This window comes from Lissotriton vulgaris, chromosome 2_1, assembly GCF_964263255.1.
Source record: "Lissotriton vulgaris chromosome 2_1, aLisVul1.2, whole genome shotgun sequence".
In the NCBI taxonomy this organism is placed as follows: Eukaryota; Metazoa; Chordata; class Amphibia; order Caudata; family Salamandridae; genus Lissotriton; species Lissotriton vulgaris.
Window position 1 is genome coordinate 112,669,317 of NC_141687.1, and position 14,934 is coordinate 112,684,250.

General features: G+C 42.6%; 1 protein-coding gene across 1 annotated transcript in view; it reads left to right on the plus strand.

The window, feature by feature from the left end:
- The first annotated feature begins 1,816 nt into the window (after nucleotides 1-1,816).
- LOC147729657 (uncharacterized) overlaps nucleotides 1,817-14,934 on the plus strand; it is a 131,832-nt gene continuing 118,714 nt past the window's right edge. Inside the window, exon 1 of the mRNA XM_086958476.1 lies at nucleotides 1,817-2,025. Within this exon, the coding sequence (XP_086814602.1) occupies nucleotides 1,855-2,025 (171 nt within the window). The 5' untranslated portion in view covers nucleotides 1,817-1,854. The remainder of the gene's footprint in view (nucleotides 2,026-14,934) is intronic.

Genomic DNA, 14,934 nt, shown 5'->3' on the forward strand with positions numbered 1-14,934 from the left:
CAATTAAAGATCTAACCCTAGCCCTAGTGCCACCCTACTCACAACAACCAATAACATAGGAAGCCCTCGTCCCTACTTCCAATAGAAATCCTAACCCTAGCCCTAGTCCCAACCCTACAACTATTGAATCACAGACCCAGAAACCAATCAGATCCCTCAAAAACCCAACTGATGAGGACACCAACCCTAATCCAATAGAAACACCAGATACAATCACCAATCAGTGTACACATGTACCAACCACTAGCAGACCATATAAGGTCCCAGCGACCTCAGACCAGGATTGCTGGCCAGGGCATTGAAAGCTGCTTCTCCTGTGCAGAATCTCCTAGGAGACAGACAGGCTCAATCCACACTTTGGACTTCTCCTGGTAAGGGCCTCACTAACTTGAAATCTAACAATACTGTTTGAATACAACTTTACTCTCTCCTGGCCAAAAAACGAAGTGCACAGACCCTGTCATATCAGAAATGTGCAGTCACACTGCAAGATGGCCAATTTATATCTGTATATATCAGCAATTGCTCCAATAACCAATATATATAGCACGTATTAATAAGTCTTTGTTACTGCTCAAAAAAGCCGTTTTAGCAACACTAGAACAGTTAAATAGTAAGGTGCTACACTTAAACTTGCCCTTTGCACGCAGGTCCTTGATGCAGTTTGTAACTCACTGAGCCCATGTGAAAAGGGCTATGATTTGTGACCTGCGGGTAGGGATGCCACATATTGCCATGACCAGTATCTTAATCTCCCTGCTAGTACAGAAATTAGATAATTCACCTAAAGACGTATTTTTCCCTTTATCAGTACATACTTTAAATAGTAAATGTAAGAAGAACACAATTTAAAATGTGTTCAAAGTCTGCCTTAATGACCTTGTGCTGCTAATTAAAGAAAGCATAGAGAAGAAAGGGCAGGCACGGCCAGTCAAGGTCAGGTAAGAGCGGTGGGGTGAAGGGGGGTTGGGGGGGATGGGGTCGACAGACGGCGGAATAGGTAAAATAAAAAACAAAAAAGAACTTGCCTTGCACCCACCAACCCGCGAGTGCAAGGTGAGTAGTTTTATTTTTTTAAAAATTTTATTTTACCTATTCCGTCGTCTGTCGACTCCCCTCCTACCCATCCCAATGCCCTTACTTGACCGGCCGCGCCTCGGAAAGGCCATAGTAAAATGAATAACTAGAGACAATTTCATATACAGTTCTACTCAAAAATCATTTCTGGCCTTTGCAACATGTTAAAACTTGAACTGATGGACAGTATTTTTCTCTGGGAACGTTGGCAACCCTGCAGGTAACACAAGGATCTCTGCAGCTAAAGCAGGCACCCACTGAGCTGTTTAGACAAAATACAAGCCTGTTACCTGTGCGTCACACGTTGTTCTTTGCAGCATCCTTTAGCCCTCTCTATGTTATACTGAGTCACACATGACCAGAGGGCACAAAGTTTTCTCCTGTAAATGATTTAACCACCAAAGACGTTAGTGACCTTCCATTTCGTGGTATTGGAGCAGTTTCAATGCGCTTTTAGACCTTCTCAGGACTCAATTCGGGTAATCTGTGATATTTATCCCTGCATGGACTTCATTGCTTGTTTTTACTCTAAAGAGTGTCACTCTTAAGTGTCGCACATTTTGAGGTAGGATGACACTGATGTAGACACCAAAACCGTGGAAATATCACACATTTAATCTGAAAACATGGTAGCTACGTGTATTCAGTAAGTCACTAACTGCAAACTTTGTCTGTGGAGTTCAAAACAAACAGAGCAGTTCACGTGGTTTGTTATCAGATGGTAAATAAAGGGTTACGATCTGGGAGGTAGGAAAGAGTCATTCAGCTGAGGTTCAAATGGCGGACATCTTCCTGCGGAGGTTTGGACCCCTCGATATGACAAACCGGACAGAACTGAGGAACTTGGTGAAGACGTGGGTGGAAGAGACGTTTCAGGATGTGGAGCATGTTTCCACCGAGACGCTGCAAGGCTTGATGGGAGAGGAGAAAGAGGACTTGCTCCTTCTTGTGAGTTGTTACAGATTTGATTTGGAGTCTGCTGTTGACAAACTTTACAGGCCCACTTTGAAAATATTACAACGTTCATACAAATATCGTAAACTTCCTAAATAGCCAAAAAAAACATGTACTGAAAGTCTTTTCTTGCCAAACGTTTTTATTGCATTTTAGCCCCGTGAAAAATGTGTTTTAGCTGGAATTCCATTTCCTACAAACCTGTTTTGCTCGATTCCGAATATATTTTAAAGGTTGGCAATCTTGGTGAAGGTTGTGAAGTTTATTTTAAAAACTTCCCAGACTTATGTAATCAAAACCTTCACAACTTAGCCCCATCTTCCCTAGTGTTGATGTTAATAAACGGCGTAGAAAACGTTACAAGACTTTAGCTTTACCAAAGCAGTTTAACTCTATCTTATTGTGAGGTATCCAGATACGAAAAACACATCATTCTAGTTATCTGACTATGCAGGAGCAATTAAAGGGGATCAGAGAAGAAGAGTGGACGGATCCAGGTGTACTCTTCAGACGTTTTGGGAGAGGCAAGATTCATAGCTGCAAGGTTTAAGATTAATATGTGTGACATTTCAACATTTCCTTGTAATTATGAGTGACATTTCAACGAGTATGAGTAAAACTTTCTTGTGAGCAAAATGAGCCTGGCTCTACCCAGCACACCAGAACCCCATTCCCAATGGGAACAACATGCCCCACCAAGTGCATTCAAACACCACATAACCATTAGAACTAACTCCATTCATATCCACAGGAACCAACCTGCCCCTACCCAGTCCATCTTAACCCCATTCACATCCGTAGTGCTTAGCTCACCGGTGCCAAGCAAATCTCGGGCCAGGTTGAGATGGGTCCATCGGCCATCGGCATTGCTTTGCGGATTATTGCAGGAGAGAGACCGGGCCTGGCTTTTCAGGACTGGCCTCAGAATGTATGCAGGGCTGTGTGGTGCCGCCGAGCTCTTTGCCAGGGCCGGTTTTCGGCCGATTTTGCCATAGGGCCGATTTTGCAGCAATGCTGCAAAAACGTCCCTGTAACAAAAACCACCCTCAGGGGCCCCAAACCTGCCCCCCACCCGTACGCCACACCGGGGGATTGCCCGGTGCCCGCTACGGCCAGTCCCGCCCTGAATGTATGGTTCTCCGTTATGGCTATTGCACAGAGGTGGCTCCTCCACGTGGATGTAGGAGCGTCGCCCCTCTGCTTTCTCGCAGTGCGAGAAGCATAAACATAAAATGGTATAAATCTATTTTACGTTTCTACTTCTCGCACTGCAAGAAAACAGAAGAAGGGTATGCATGGCTGGGGGCAGGCGAGTCTTTGAGGATTGGCTAGCCCAATGTTATAGGCACAGATTGTTTGGTCGGCCCCAAGGCAGACCAAACCAGTCATAGCACTCTTCGTTTTCTTCATGTAGGCTGCTGTGCAGCCTGCATGAAGAAAACGGCCCCCGTAGACGCCTGTAAGGACTGTGTCCTAGCCAATCACAACACTGCCATTGCAGGGTTGTGATTGGCTTAGGGGAAGAGAGGGAGGCTGCCTGCTTTTGCTTCCTGTGAGCAGAGAGCAGGAGACGCGAGACAGGAGTCCGGGACCGGAGGCGAAGGTAAGTTTTTTAATTTGTTTTATAAATTGTAAATTGATACTTGTAAATTGATACTTGTATAGCGCACTACTCACCCGCAAGGGTCTCCAGGTGCTTGTACGAATACCGCTGTGGAACCCATCCTGGCTTTCCCTGTGAGGCGTCCACTCCTGGGCACCCCCAAGGTGGAGGCCAGGCATCCTTAGCGTTGTGGGGGCCTTTGTGGAGATTAAGCAAGCTATTGCCCAGAGTTGCAGAGTGGGACTCCATGATTGGAATAGGCACCGAGGCGAGAATTATCAGGTCCGTGGAATTTTGAGCCCAAGACCCGCCAAGGCGGGGAATTGAACCCTGGTCCCGGGCTAGATCTCTGCATCAGGGTCTGCCGCTCTAATCATTGAGCCAAACTTCTTTTTATTAAATGAACCCCCCTCCCCACGCACCCCCCTTTGTAGTGTATTTTCTATATTCCCAATCGGCTCTGCGCTCTGGAATAACATATCCTATAGATGAGACATAGGACTGAGGTCAACTAGGTCTCTATCGAATATACTCAACTTAATTGTGTGTGTGCCAGCTAACTCAGAGGTCGCTAGAAACTTTCTCGAATAAACAAAACGGATTTGTTTCTGACAACCGCATAAACATGACATCTTTTTTTCCCAAGAATAAGAATGTATCTCTCAGAGTCGCGGAAACAATGGATAAGTATTTCACTCATTCAATTGTGCATTCTACGTTTCTACAGAGTTGCAGAGAAATAGTGAGACGGGCGTTTTCAATAAAAAGGTTTATTGAACAGTCTTCTTTCTCATGCAAGAGAAGTGAACTGCTACAATAGTTATCCACACTGCAAAGTATAATACGTACAGCGTAAACAGTAACATGAAATAATACTGTAACAGCATTGTATGGTTTCTAAAGCTTTGGTTGAGGTCAGCATTGGTTGAGGTCTCCGAAGCCATTAGAGACTGTTTGGACAACGGCGGCAGAGTGGCTCTAATTTTATTGGACCTCTCTGACACGTTTGACACGGTTCCCCATCAGCTCCTTCTTTATCGCCTTGCTGACATCGGCGTTTCGGGTTTGACCCTGGACTGGCTGGGTTCCTTTATTTCATCAAGGTCTCAGCAGGTCTGGCTTCCCCCGTTTTCATCAACAGTTAAACCACTTTAGACGGGGGTCCCTCAGGGCTCAACGTTGAGCACGCTGCTATTTAATGTGTATCTGACCTCCTTGATTACGATGGCGGAACAACTAGGGGCCAAAATTATAGCCTACGCCGACGACACGCAGCTGTTGTTTACGTGGCCCGGCGCTGACCTGGAAACAGGTATGATTCGGTCCTGTCTGTCCTCGGTCCTTAACTGGCTGGCAGCCGCCCAACTGAAATGTAATGAGGATAAGACTGAAATTCTCTTGTACGGTCAGTTTCCTTCTCGATTTAGAGAAGCACTCTGGCCGGCCGGCTTTCCATTGCCCTGCTCTGTTAACATCCCGGCTAAGAATCTGGGAGTTTGGTTCGGGGAAGATCTCTCATTCGAGACCCACATCAAGAAACTGACGGGTGGATGCCATGGCACCCTGAAAGCTCTGCGGAAGTTCTTTCCTTATCTTCCATCCACAGCAAGAGAGACAGTGGCCAGAGCATTAATTCTCTTGCGCCTTAAATGGCTCCCCAGCCAATCTGGTGGGGCGCCTTAAGGTCATTCAAAATGCCATAGCCAGACTTTTATGCAACATTTCTAGTCGCAAGAGCGTTCGGGCCCACTTGCAGAGGCTACATTGGCTGCCAGTGCTGCAGCGCATCATCTTCAAAATACTTACTTTGGCCCATAAAGCCATTAATGGCCATGGCCCTACGTATTTGATGAAAAGGTTTTGCCGCTACCTCCCCAATCGACCTTTGCGCTCTGCCGCCCAACATCTGTTGCAGGTCCCTCGATTTCGGCGATCTCGGCTAGGCGGGCAGTCAATTGCGGTTAGACCGGCGACCGCCTGGAATGGCATCCCTTTGCCCCTGCGGTCTAAACTGAACTTTGGTCTTTTTAAAAAAGCTTTGAAAACTTATCTGTTTAAAATCACTTTTTAGATGCTCCTTCGTCTGTTATGGCCTTTTGCACTTTCCTTCCAGGATTCCGCGCCAGGATACTCCGGCAGTAATTGAACGCGTTATAAAACTGCATATAACATAAAATAACATAAAAATACATACATAAATAACATTGACTAAAATACTCAACTTGTGCTTCTAAAATACGTCTACCCCAATGTACCGAACCTAAGTGTAGTACGTGGGAAGAAGTAAGTATTGTGTAGCAGGTTTAGTTGTTTTTTGCCAAGAATCTACATAAGGTTTCTCTAGGTTCTAATCAGCTCCATACCTTGGTTTAGAATGCAGTAGGGCTGGTATCTCTGTCTCGGGACTTGATTTCCCAACACCCCGCAAGAGGAGCCGGAAACACTGGAGCTGGATTCTCGGCAGGAGAAAGGCAGCTTTTTGATCAGTGCGTCAGCTGGGGAGTCGGCTTCTTTCGGCACTTGCTGTAGCGAGCTGCATCGGGTAAGTAGGTCTTCGAACTGCTACGAACCACTGTATCTTGCTAGAGCAAGTGAAGGTAAATTTATACCTTGAAGGTGTTTAGGAATGGCATAGTTTGGCGTAAAGTCAGGCATATGAACGTCCGGAAAGAACCCCTAGGGAATAGTTGTTCTTTGTAAAGTAACTGAGTTCTTGGACATATCAATATTCAAGCAAGGGGAAGTTCCCTAACTGCGTAAGCTGGTTTTCCAAGAAATCGTTGTGGCGTTTGGTACGGGTGGAAGTAGCCATGCCTGTATTTGGGTACCATGGGCTATGCCTAAATAAGGGATTGATTTCTATGCCTATATAAGGTCAATGTGAATTGTACCTATATAAGGGCATGAATCTAGAAAATTCACTCGGAGCTTAAAACACCACACAACACCCACTTAATTTTCTTATATACGACATTACTAAGTTCTAAACACATTAAAACATATCTAAACATGATGTGTTAAAAACCCACCCAAAATACATAAAAATGCATTGGTACTGGTTGTACGTGAAAAGCATATGTGCTGTACGCATTTAAAGCAATGTATCATTCAAAGCATATAGATGACATTTGAAAATGCTATCCGAATGAATCTTGAAAATACATTTATGAAATGGCTCTTAATTGCTGAAGAAAAAGTTGAGACCATTCCATGGCAGATTATATAAACTGTTTGAATGTGGACAAGGTCAAATATTGTCTCTTTGGAAGTTTTCAAAGAATTCTAGGGCCAGATGTAGGTAGGCTTTTACCAGTTGGTAAAGGCCGAAATCGGCCGTTACCGACCGGTAAAAGCCTTTCCCTATGTAGGAGGCTTATTTACCGATTCGGTAAATTCCGAATCAGTAAATGTTGATTCAGTATTTACTGATTCAGTATTTACCGAATCAACATTTACCAATTTGGAATTTACTGAATCTGTAAATGAAATGTAGAAATCGCTGTAATCAGTGCTACAGGGCTTTAAGAATTCGTTATTTACCACCAACTATTAGTTAGTGGTAAATAAGGAATTCCTATGTAAATGCATAAATGTGCATTTACACCTGTGCCATGTGACAGACATACATACCGTTAGGGCATGTATGTATGCCAGATGTGCACACCAACACTAATCAGGGGTGCAACAGGGTGTCAAAGTCACACCCTACCACCCTTTACTTTTTCACAATTTTACCGAATCGGTAATTACCGATTCGGTAATTGACATTCATTCCTATGGGCTTAGGAATCAATGGCAAATACCGAATCGGTAAATACTGAATCTTACCGATTCGGTATTTTTTACCGATTTTTTTAACCTACATAGGATTTACCCATTCTGAAATACTGAATCGGTAAAATTCGGTATTTAAGAATCGGTATATCCAATTTACCTACATCTAGCCCCTAGTTCTCTATGAATAGTTCTACTTTAAGCCGATTACTTTGTGCCAAAAAATAAAAAAATAAAAATTTGGAAAAACAAAAGTTTGATCATAGAAAAAATAGTGTTCCAATGTTAGAAACCTTGTATTGAAAAATGAAGGTCGAATTCAGAGTCTCTCAGAACATTGTGTGCCAAATCAAAAGTCAGTGTTATTGTTTGGAGAAAACATCAAATCTTCCAAGACTGAAAAGAATTTGTCTACCATTATAGGTGAAAGTTGGATTACCTCATTAAGAAGATTAATTGCACATAGATGTGAAGCGTCACCATCAGCGTTAGTCGCATCAGCAATGTTCGAATTGGTTACCTGTGTGCCGCTTTTCTCTCGTACCTCACTGTCAGCATTTTGCGTCTGTGAGATCTCAATGAATGCCGTCATCCGAATTGGTAGCTGTTGGGGACAACACAGTGCATGAGCCGTCACTGGTCCAAGCAAAGTATCAACATCCGTTGGCATGACTGATGGGAGTGTGAAACAGATGTCTAACATGCATTCTTCTCCATGTGGTATTCAATTCTCTTAAACAAGTTAATCCCCAAATTTGGACTACATGCTCACGACACTTCAACACCAGTAGAGTATTTTCCACGATGATCTGGGTGTCCGCTGTGGATTGGCTTGCCATATCGAAGCGGTAGGAGCAAAAATAGTATCCCTGCAGCTTGTCCCAAAATGTGAGGCAATCCGCCAAACACAGAGTGCACGAAGTTTGGAAATGTTCCTAGGACCGCTTCAAAAGGTGCTAACAGTCCAGAAAAAATCATCTTAAATACATGTACAATACCACTCGTATCAGACATGCTTTAGATACGACCTAACATTTCTGAGAAATGTAAAGGGCAGTTTGTAGTTAATAGGGTGTGTATCTCTGCCGAAGTCCTTGCGACCTGCAGATCATAGGTCTCTTTGGCCGAGGTCAATGGCACAGTTTTCTGTAAAAGAATGACTTTAATTCTGCTTAAAGTATTAATTCGTATAGAAGAGATGTTCAGTGAAGGCCATTACGGCGACTCCCGGTCTGTCTTGGTTTTTGGAAACAATACTTGCATACAGCAAGGGATCCTGGCTGACACAGTTACAAGATAGGCTAAACCAGGCAACATGCCACAGCAGCTGTGATCATTCAACATAATGTAAATTCCATTAGAAAGTTGCCTAAAAATTGGAACAATCACTGCAGCTGGTGAGCCTTGCAGGTGGCAGGATAAATTGTTAGAGGAACCATCGCAGGCCCTGTGTAAATTTATTCCCTGACAAATGAGAGAGCCGCTTAGTCCGTTTTCACAATTGGTACCACTAAGAAACACTTCTTACCCCCACTCCAACATCTGTGTGTAAGGTAATTTCCAGGATGTCTTGATGTATTCCTCACCCAACCTTTCATACAGGCCTTCTGGTATACGTTTTAAGCAATACTGAAAATGAAAAATTGTACCAGGCAGAGTGAGTGTACCGTGTATTATCCATTCAATTGCTGACATTTTAGGGACTGTAAATGGCAATCTTTCCAGTTTTTCAATGCTCAGCACCGTATAGTCTGCTCCCCTCTGTGCCAATTTGATCAGTTTATCAGTGAGATTGAATTCTGAAAACAGTGACGCGGTATTGATTAAACGCCAAGGCACATAGCCTGAACGAAGCTTTTGTAACGTCCAGCCTAAAAGCATTATTAACGCAATTGCGACTGACCATGTTGCAACATGAACAAGTCCTGTTCCATTATGTCTATGGCAGAGGATACTATGCTGTCCAATGAATATATCCTGTACGACAGAGTCGTTAACCCATTGTCAACTACAGAGAGAGATTTCTCTAAATTAATACGATCAATTCCTTGTATTCGTTCTGAAGTCTCTGCTTGCGTAATCTTCCATGCTTCATTATACATGGCATAGATACCGGCGTATATAAAACGTTTATGACGCGGTTAGTAGGTCCTTGTAAGAAGTCCCTCAGATCAGCGCCATCTTTAAGTAAAGAGAAGTGTTGTTTTACTTCCTATAGTGTAGACTTGTGTAGCCATTCAAAGCACAGTTTCCCTACACTTTATGTTGTTACTATTCCTGGATGCTGTCTCTGAACATATATTGGATCCGGCCTAGTGAATGTGAACCCTTGTGTGTTATTCAGGAATCTATCTTGACAGTTTTTTGTGTCTGTGGGCCAGATTAACCATTTTGTCCAATCTGTATCTGTTCTGTTATGAAGCAAAATAGTATGTACGTCGACCTCCCCCTCTGAAGTGTTACTAATATCAGGTGTAGGTGTAGGTATGGACGGTTTGTTTAACTCCTTGATCTTGGCTAACCTGTCTATTGGACAGTGTCATTCAAAAACATTATTTGCTCTGGGATGATGCAGGCTCTAAATAAAGCTTCTAAGCCCTGCACCTGCCAGTCTTTTTTGCCCCAGACTGTTTTTGTCTCAGTGTTGCCTTTCCAAAAGTCGAAACCTAATGAAGACAGCTGAGCATAAAAGGCCGCAGGTTGTTATTTGTCAACATACTTTTAATTCCTGTCCTATTAACATTTTTAAAGTAAAATGATTTTGGATTTAAATCATTAAAACCTGAAAAGTATGGCAATTTGCCATAAAATGTTTTTGAACTACCCTTTGGTGGTGTTGGACAATGTTCCCATTGGTTATATTTCAATACATTTCTAGGATTTGCAGATTTGTGCAAGAAATGATGACCATAGTGATTATAACAATACATTTGCTCATAATCTGATGAGCCTTCTAAGTATTCATGATTTGTAAACTTTGCAGATATTTCTAAGTCTGACATCATATTATTAACAGTCTCGAAGTACCAATCATCAGAAAAGGTACTAGATGAAACAAAGTCATTCAAGGAAATCTTGAACTTGTGTAGAATCTTCAACAGCTCCACCGAACCAAGAATGTCATATTCAGTTTTGTCCCAATCTATACTACCAGGTATAGGAACGGCTGTGATGTTCACTGATGACAAGTCTCTTTGTTCACGATGAGATGATTTGTGTGGCTTGAGGAATAAGTTGATGTTCTTACTTGCTGTGTCCTTTTTAACATATCTTCCTTCCATTTACACCCAAAAGTACACCCAACACAATCCAAAGTTCAATCCATGGTGAAACCAGATAAGTCTTTTCCAGTTGATGAAAAAGTTCTGTTGCTTGTTCTTTGAAAGTTCTTTTTACTGGCGTCATTTCAGGTTAGCTGAGATCCTCGAAAAACGTATCAAAGTTAATGAAATAGCCAGAGGCAGTTCTGTCAGTTGTAGGGATTGCATCAGGATTCGTTGAAATCGCTGGAACCACTTGATCACTTGTTACATTTGTATAGTCAGATGCTATTTCATTGTAGACAGGCGTTTCTTGACAAACTGTTATTTGGGTCTCAAGAGGTACAAGTTCCATGGCTTTGTTGCATAGTCCTTCTTTTCGCACTGCAGATTCTTCAAAGGTGATGAGTCTCTCAGTTTGAACCTCTTGTAAACTAGCCAGACTTGGGCGTCTGCTAAATCTTTGGAGTCCACTTGGCCTACTGCTTATGATCGGCCACATGATGTGGTTTTACCAGGTCGTGGACACAAACCTGTTCTCCTTTCTTCCAGCAAGGGGCTGCAGCAACACTGTTCTTGATCCGTGGATGGCTAGGACAGGTACTGGTTGTCTGTAAGAAGGCCCAAATTCCTTCCTGTCCGCGATATTTTCTCTGACTAGATCCCCAATCTTTGGAATCCAGACAGGCCTTGCTGGGACGGATGGTTTTTCTTCAGTGGTTGTTGGCTACAGGAACATGTTACTTTGGCTTTTTCTTATTTCATTTAAGTCCTGAAAAACAGCCAAACGGTCTTTGATATCAAAGGGTTTTTGTTCTACCACTGAAGTGCAACTATCGAGATCCAATATAATCATTCTTGTTCCAGAAAGGATTTCATATGGAGTGATTCCCCCTAGAGAACTTCTTGGCAGAATATTAAGACTACTTTGGACACTTATTAGATGTTTGACCCACCCATCACCCGAGCCTAATACCCTAGCTGTTATACATTGCTATGTGTCCTGTTTTTTTCTCTCCACTACAGAATTTCCCTCAGGATGGAATGGACTAGAGTACCGCAATGCAACGCCCAACTTGGCCATGGCCTCCTTGTAAGCTCGAGAGCTACATGCAGGACCCTGGTCAGAATGTAGCGTGGCGACTGCGTATGTGCTGATAAAGATTCGCAAATCTTTTATAACAGTTCGAGCGTCAGCTGAGCGCTGAGGCCACATCCAAATAAACCTTGTGGGACCGCATTTGTCCATAGGGACATTCGCTTGTGGAAAGTCTAATGCTGTCTAACAATGGTGTCTGTACTGGGCAGGCTACACTGTAGTCAGGTATCCGGCGACGTTCTCTGCTGTTATCTCTGTTGCAGTTATGGCAGTTAATTGCGAATGTGTGAATGTGACCATTCATCCCTGGCCACCAGTAAGTCTCTTTTAATTCTAGTATAGATTTAGAGATCCCCCGATGTATCAGACACTCTCCCAAATGTGCTTCGTGTATCAAAGCTACTCTACGTTTCCTGTTTGGAATAACTCTATCCCCACTTCAGCGATTTGAGCAAACGGAACATTATTTGCATCAGTTATGTATGAGTATTTGAGTAGAAAGCCTTTTGGTAATGTTTTACCACTGTCTTTGCTTGAAGCATTGACAGCTTGCTTTATTTCACTGTCTATTTTTGTTCTTGAAAAAGTAATTGCAGCTACGGAAGCCATTTGCACAGCTGCCTTCACAGCTTCATCAGCCAGTGAATTCCCTGCGACGTGAACGCCATCACGTTGATGACTCAGTGTATGTATCATGTGAGCCTTTTGTAGTTCTTGCCGTAACTGAACTACTTGTTCCCATAGCAACTTATGCTAGATTGTACCACCTTTTGCATCTTTGTAACCATTTTGAATCATGTTTTTCAAGTATTCATTGTAAGATTGAACACAATAATACGGATCGCACACTATGAGTGTGAGGAATTCGCGATCAGTATTTTCAAGCGCCATCTTGAACGCTTGTAGTTCAGCTCGCTGAGCTGTACAATCTCCTAGAGATTGTGCTTTAGTGACCACAGGTCGGAATTTGCCATCTCGCCAGCGACCTTTAACGATCGCGCACGCAGTACTATAAGCTTGTTTACCCCCGTAGCGTGTTGGGCTGATCCATCAGTATAAATTATACATTCATACTGCTCTAGAGGCATAATCCCAGTAGGCAGAGGACATTCTTGTTCATATTGTAGAAATGCTTATGTTTTCAAATACGGGTCAAAAACGTATTCAATGTCTGTTGCAGCAAGAGAATTAACCCCTTGTATCCATCTTGGATGTAAAGCTTTAGCATTCGGAATGCTCGCTTTTGTCAATACCTCTAAGGCAGGTACAGGTGTAACAACCATAATGCGCTTACCCTATGCGAGGGCTCTCTCTTTTGCTACTGCCGTTTGAACCGTTGTCAGAATTTTTTCTGTTGAAGTGAATCTCATTTCTGCTTGTGTGTACAAATGTGATTTGTAAGCTATTGGTACTTTTTCTCCTTCATTAAAGGTTAAGTATGTGAATCCGCATTGTCCTGGAATGATTCGGATCACTAAGTAGCGTACGTTTATGTGTGTTTGTAAATGATTTGTTGCTAACATGTCTGTTTGCAATGAACGCAACATTTCTGTGTGTTTTTGAGTCCAATTAACTGTTTTGAAATCAGGTTTGATTAATTCATAGAGAGGTTTAACCCTTTCTGCGTAGTTTAGAATGTAAGTTCTTCCGAAATTCATGAAACCTAGAAGCGACTGTAAGTTTTTCAGCGTTTTTGGAGGTTGGAGCAGCACACATTTCTCTAGAAAGTTTGCTGCCAGGCTTTTGCCTTCACTTGATAATTCGTATACTACAAAAAGGACGTTTAAATGGGCAATTCGTGATTTCTTAACATTGAATTTGTACCCTTCAGAGGCGAAGCCTAATATTATGGTGTTCACCCTGTTCAAGTACCTATCCAAGTCATCGTCTGTTAGATAGATGTCATCAACTTATGATAATGCCTCATCATCATTGATTTGTAGTAACTCTGTTACTCTGGCTGAAAATAACCCTGGACTATTCTTGAATCCCTGGGGGAGACAACAGAATTGACGCTGTGTCCCCATAACTGAGAAAGCGGTCAAATACCTACTTTCTGGTGCATTATTTTGACAGAAGAAACCGTTAGAAATATCTAATGTGGTTTTGTATTTTTTACACACAATGTTATACATTAGTGCGGCACTGTGTGCATTTTGTACGGCAAAGATTTTGCAACAAGAGTTTAGATGTCTGTAATCCAAAACTAGATTACATGTATTGTCTGGTTTGGAGACAGGAAACAAAGGATTGTTCATGGACGAGGTGCATGTTTCAATCACCCCTTGGTATTCAAGTTGATCTAATATCTCCCTGACCTTTTTTTTTAGCTTCTTGCTTAACTGGGTACTGCCTTTGTGCAGTTGATTGATTTTTTTAACTGGATCTTATGGTGAGAAGAATCCTCATCCCATCCTACATGATTTTTATATAATGCAGGAGCCTGGGCTACTGCCCATTTCCTGGCATAAGTATATTTTAAATGAATTGGAATGTGGTTGGAGAAACGTGGCATAATGATATTTTCGCCATGTCGGCACTCCTTGACAAATTCAGGTGGACAGTCTTGTTAGAATGTCATAACCCTGAGAGAGCCGCTCCCAAAAGAGTGCTCTTATTTTTCTAGTTATATCCCCCTCCATCTGGAGTGTTACTTCATATAACTTATGTGGGACACTTACCCTGGTATCTGTACTTTCAACTGGGATGTACTCATTCAAGTCCACTGTCTCCAGATGATCCTTCAAGTTCTTGCAAGCAATGGTGACTTCTGCTGCGCTGTCCAACATGGTTGAGCCCATTCCCTGTTCTTGAGTTTTGCCCTCAAGATCCTCATCATGTCTGATTATTAGACCTACCTTCTTTTTGGTGAACTGAGTTTTCTTATTTTTTGGAACGTGATGGTCGTCTTTGGACTTCACGCGTTCTTCCTTGTGTTCTGACCGTCCTCTATTTTCCGATTTCTGTGAGGAAGTCTGAAGGATACGAGAGGAACGTGTATCAGTATCTTGATATCTATCAGGTTTTCTCAAATTATCCCTATTCCTGAGGTTATACCTCCTTTCAGAGGGCTCCTTTTGAGGAGACCTACCTCGGGATTGAGAACACTTCTCTTTAGAAGTTTGTTTAGTGTTCTCCCACTTCTTTCTAGGAGGAGTAGGAGTGTT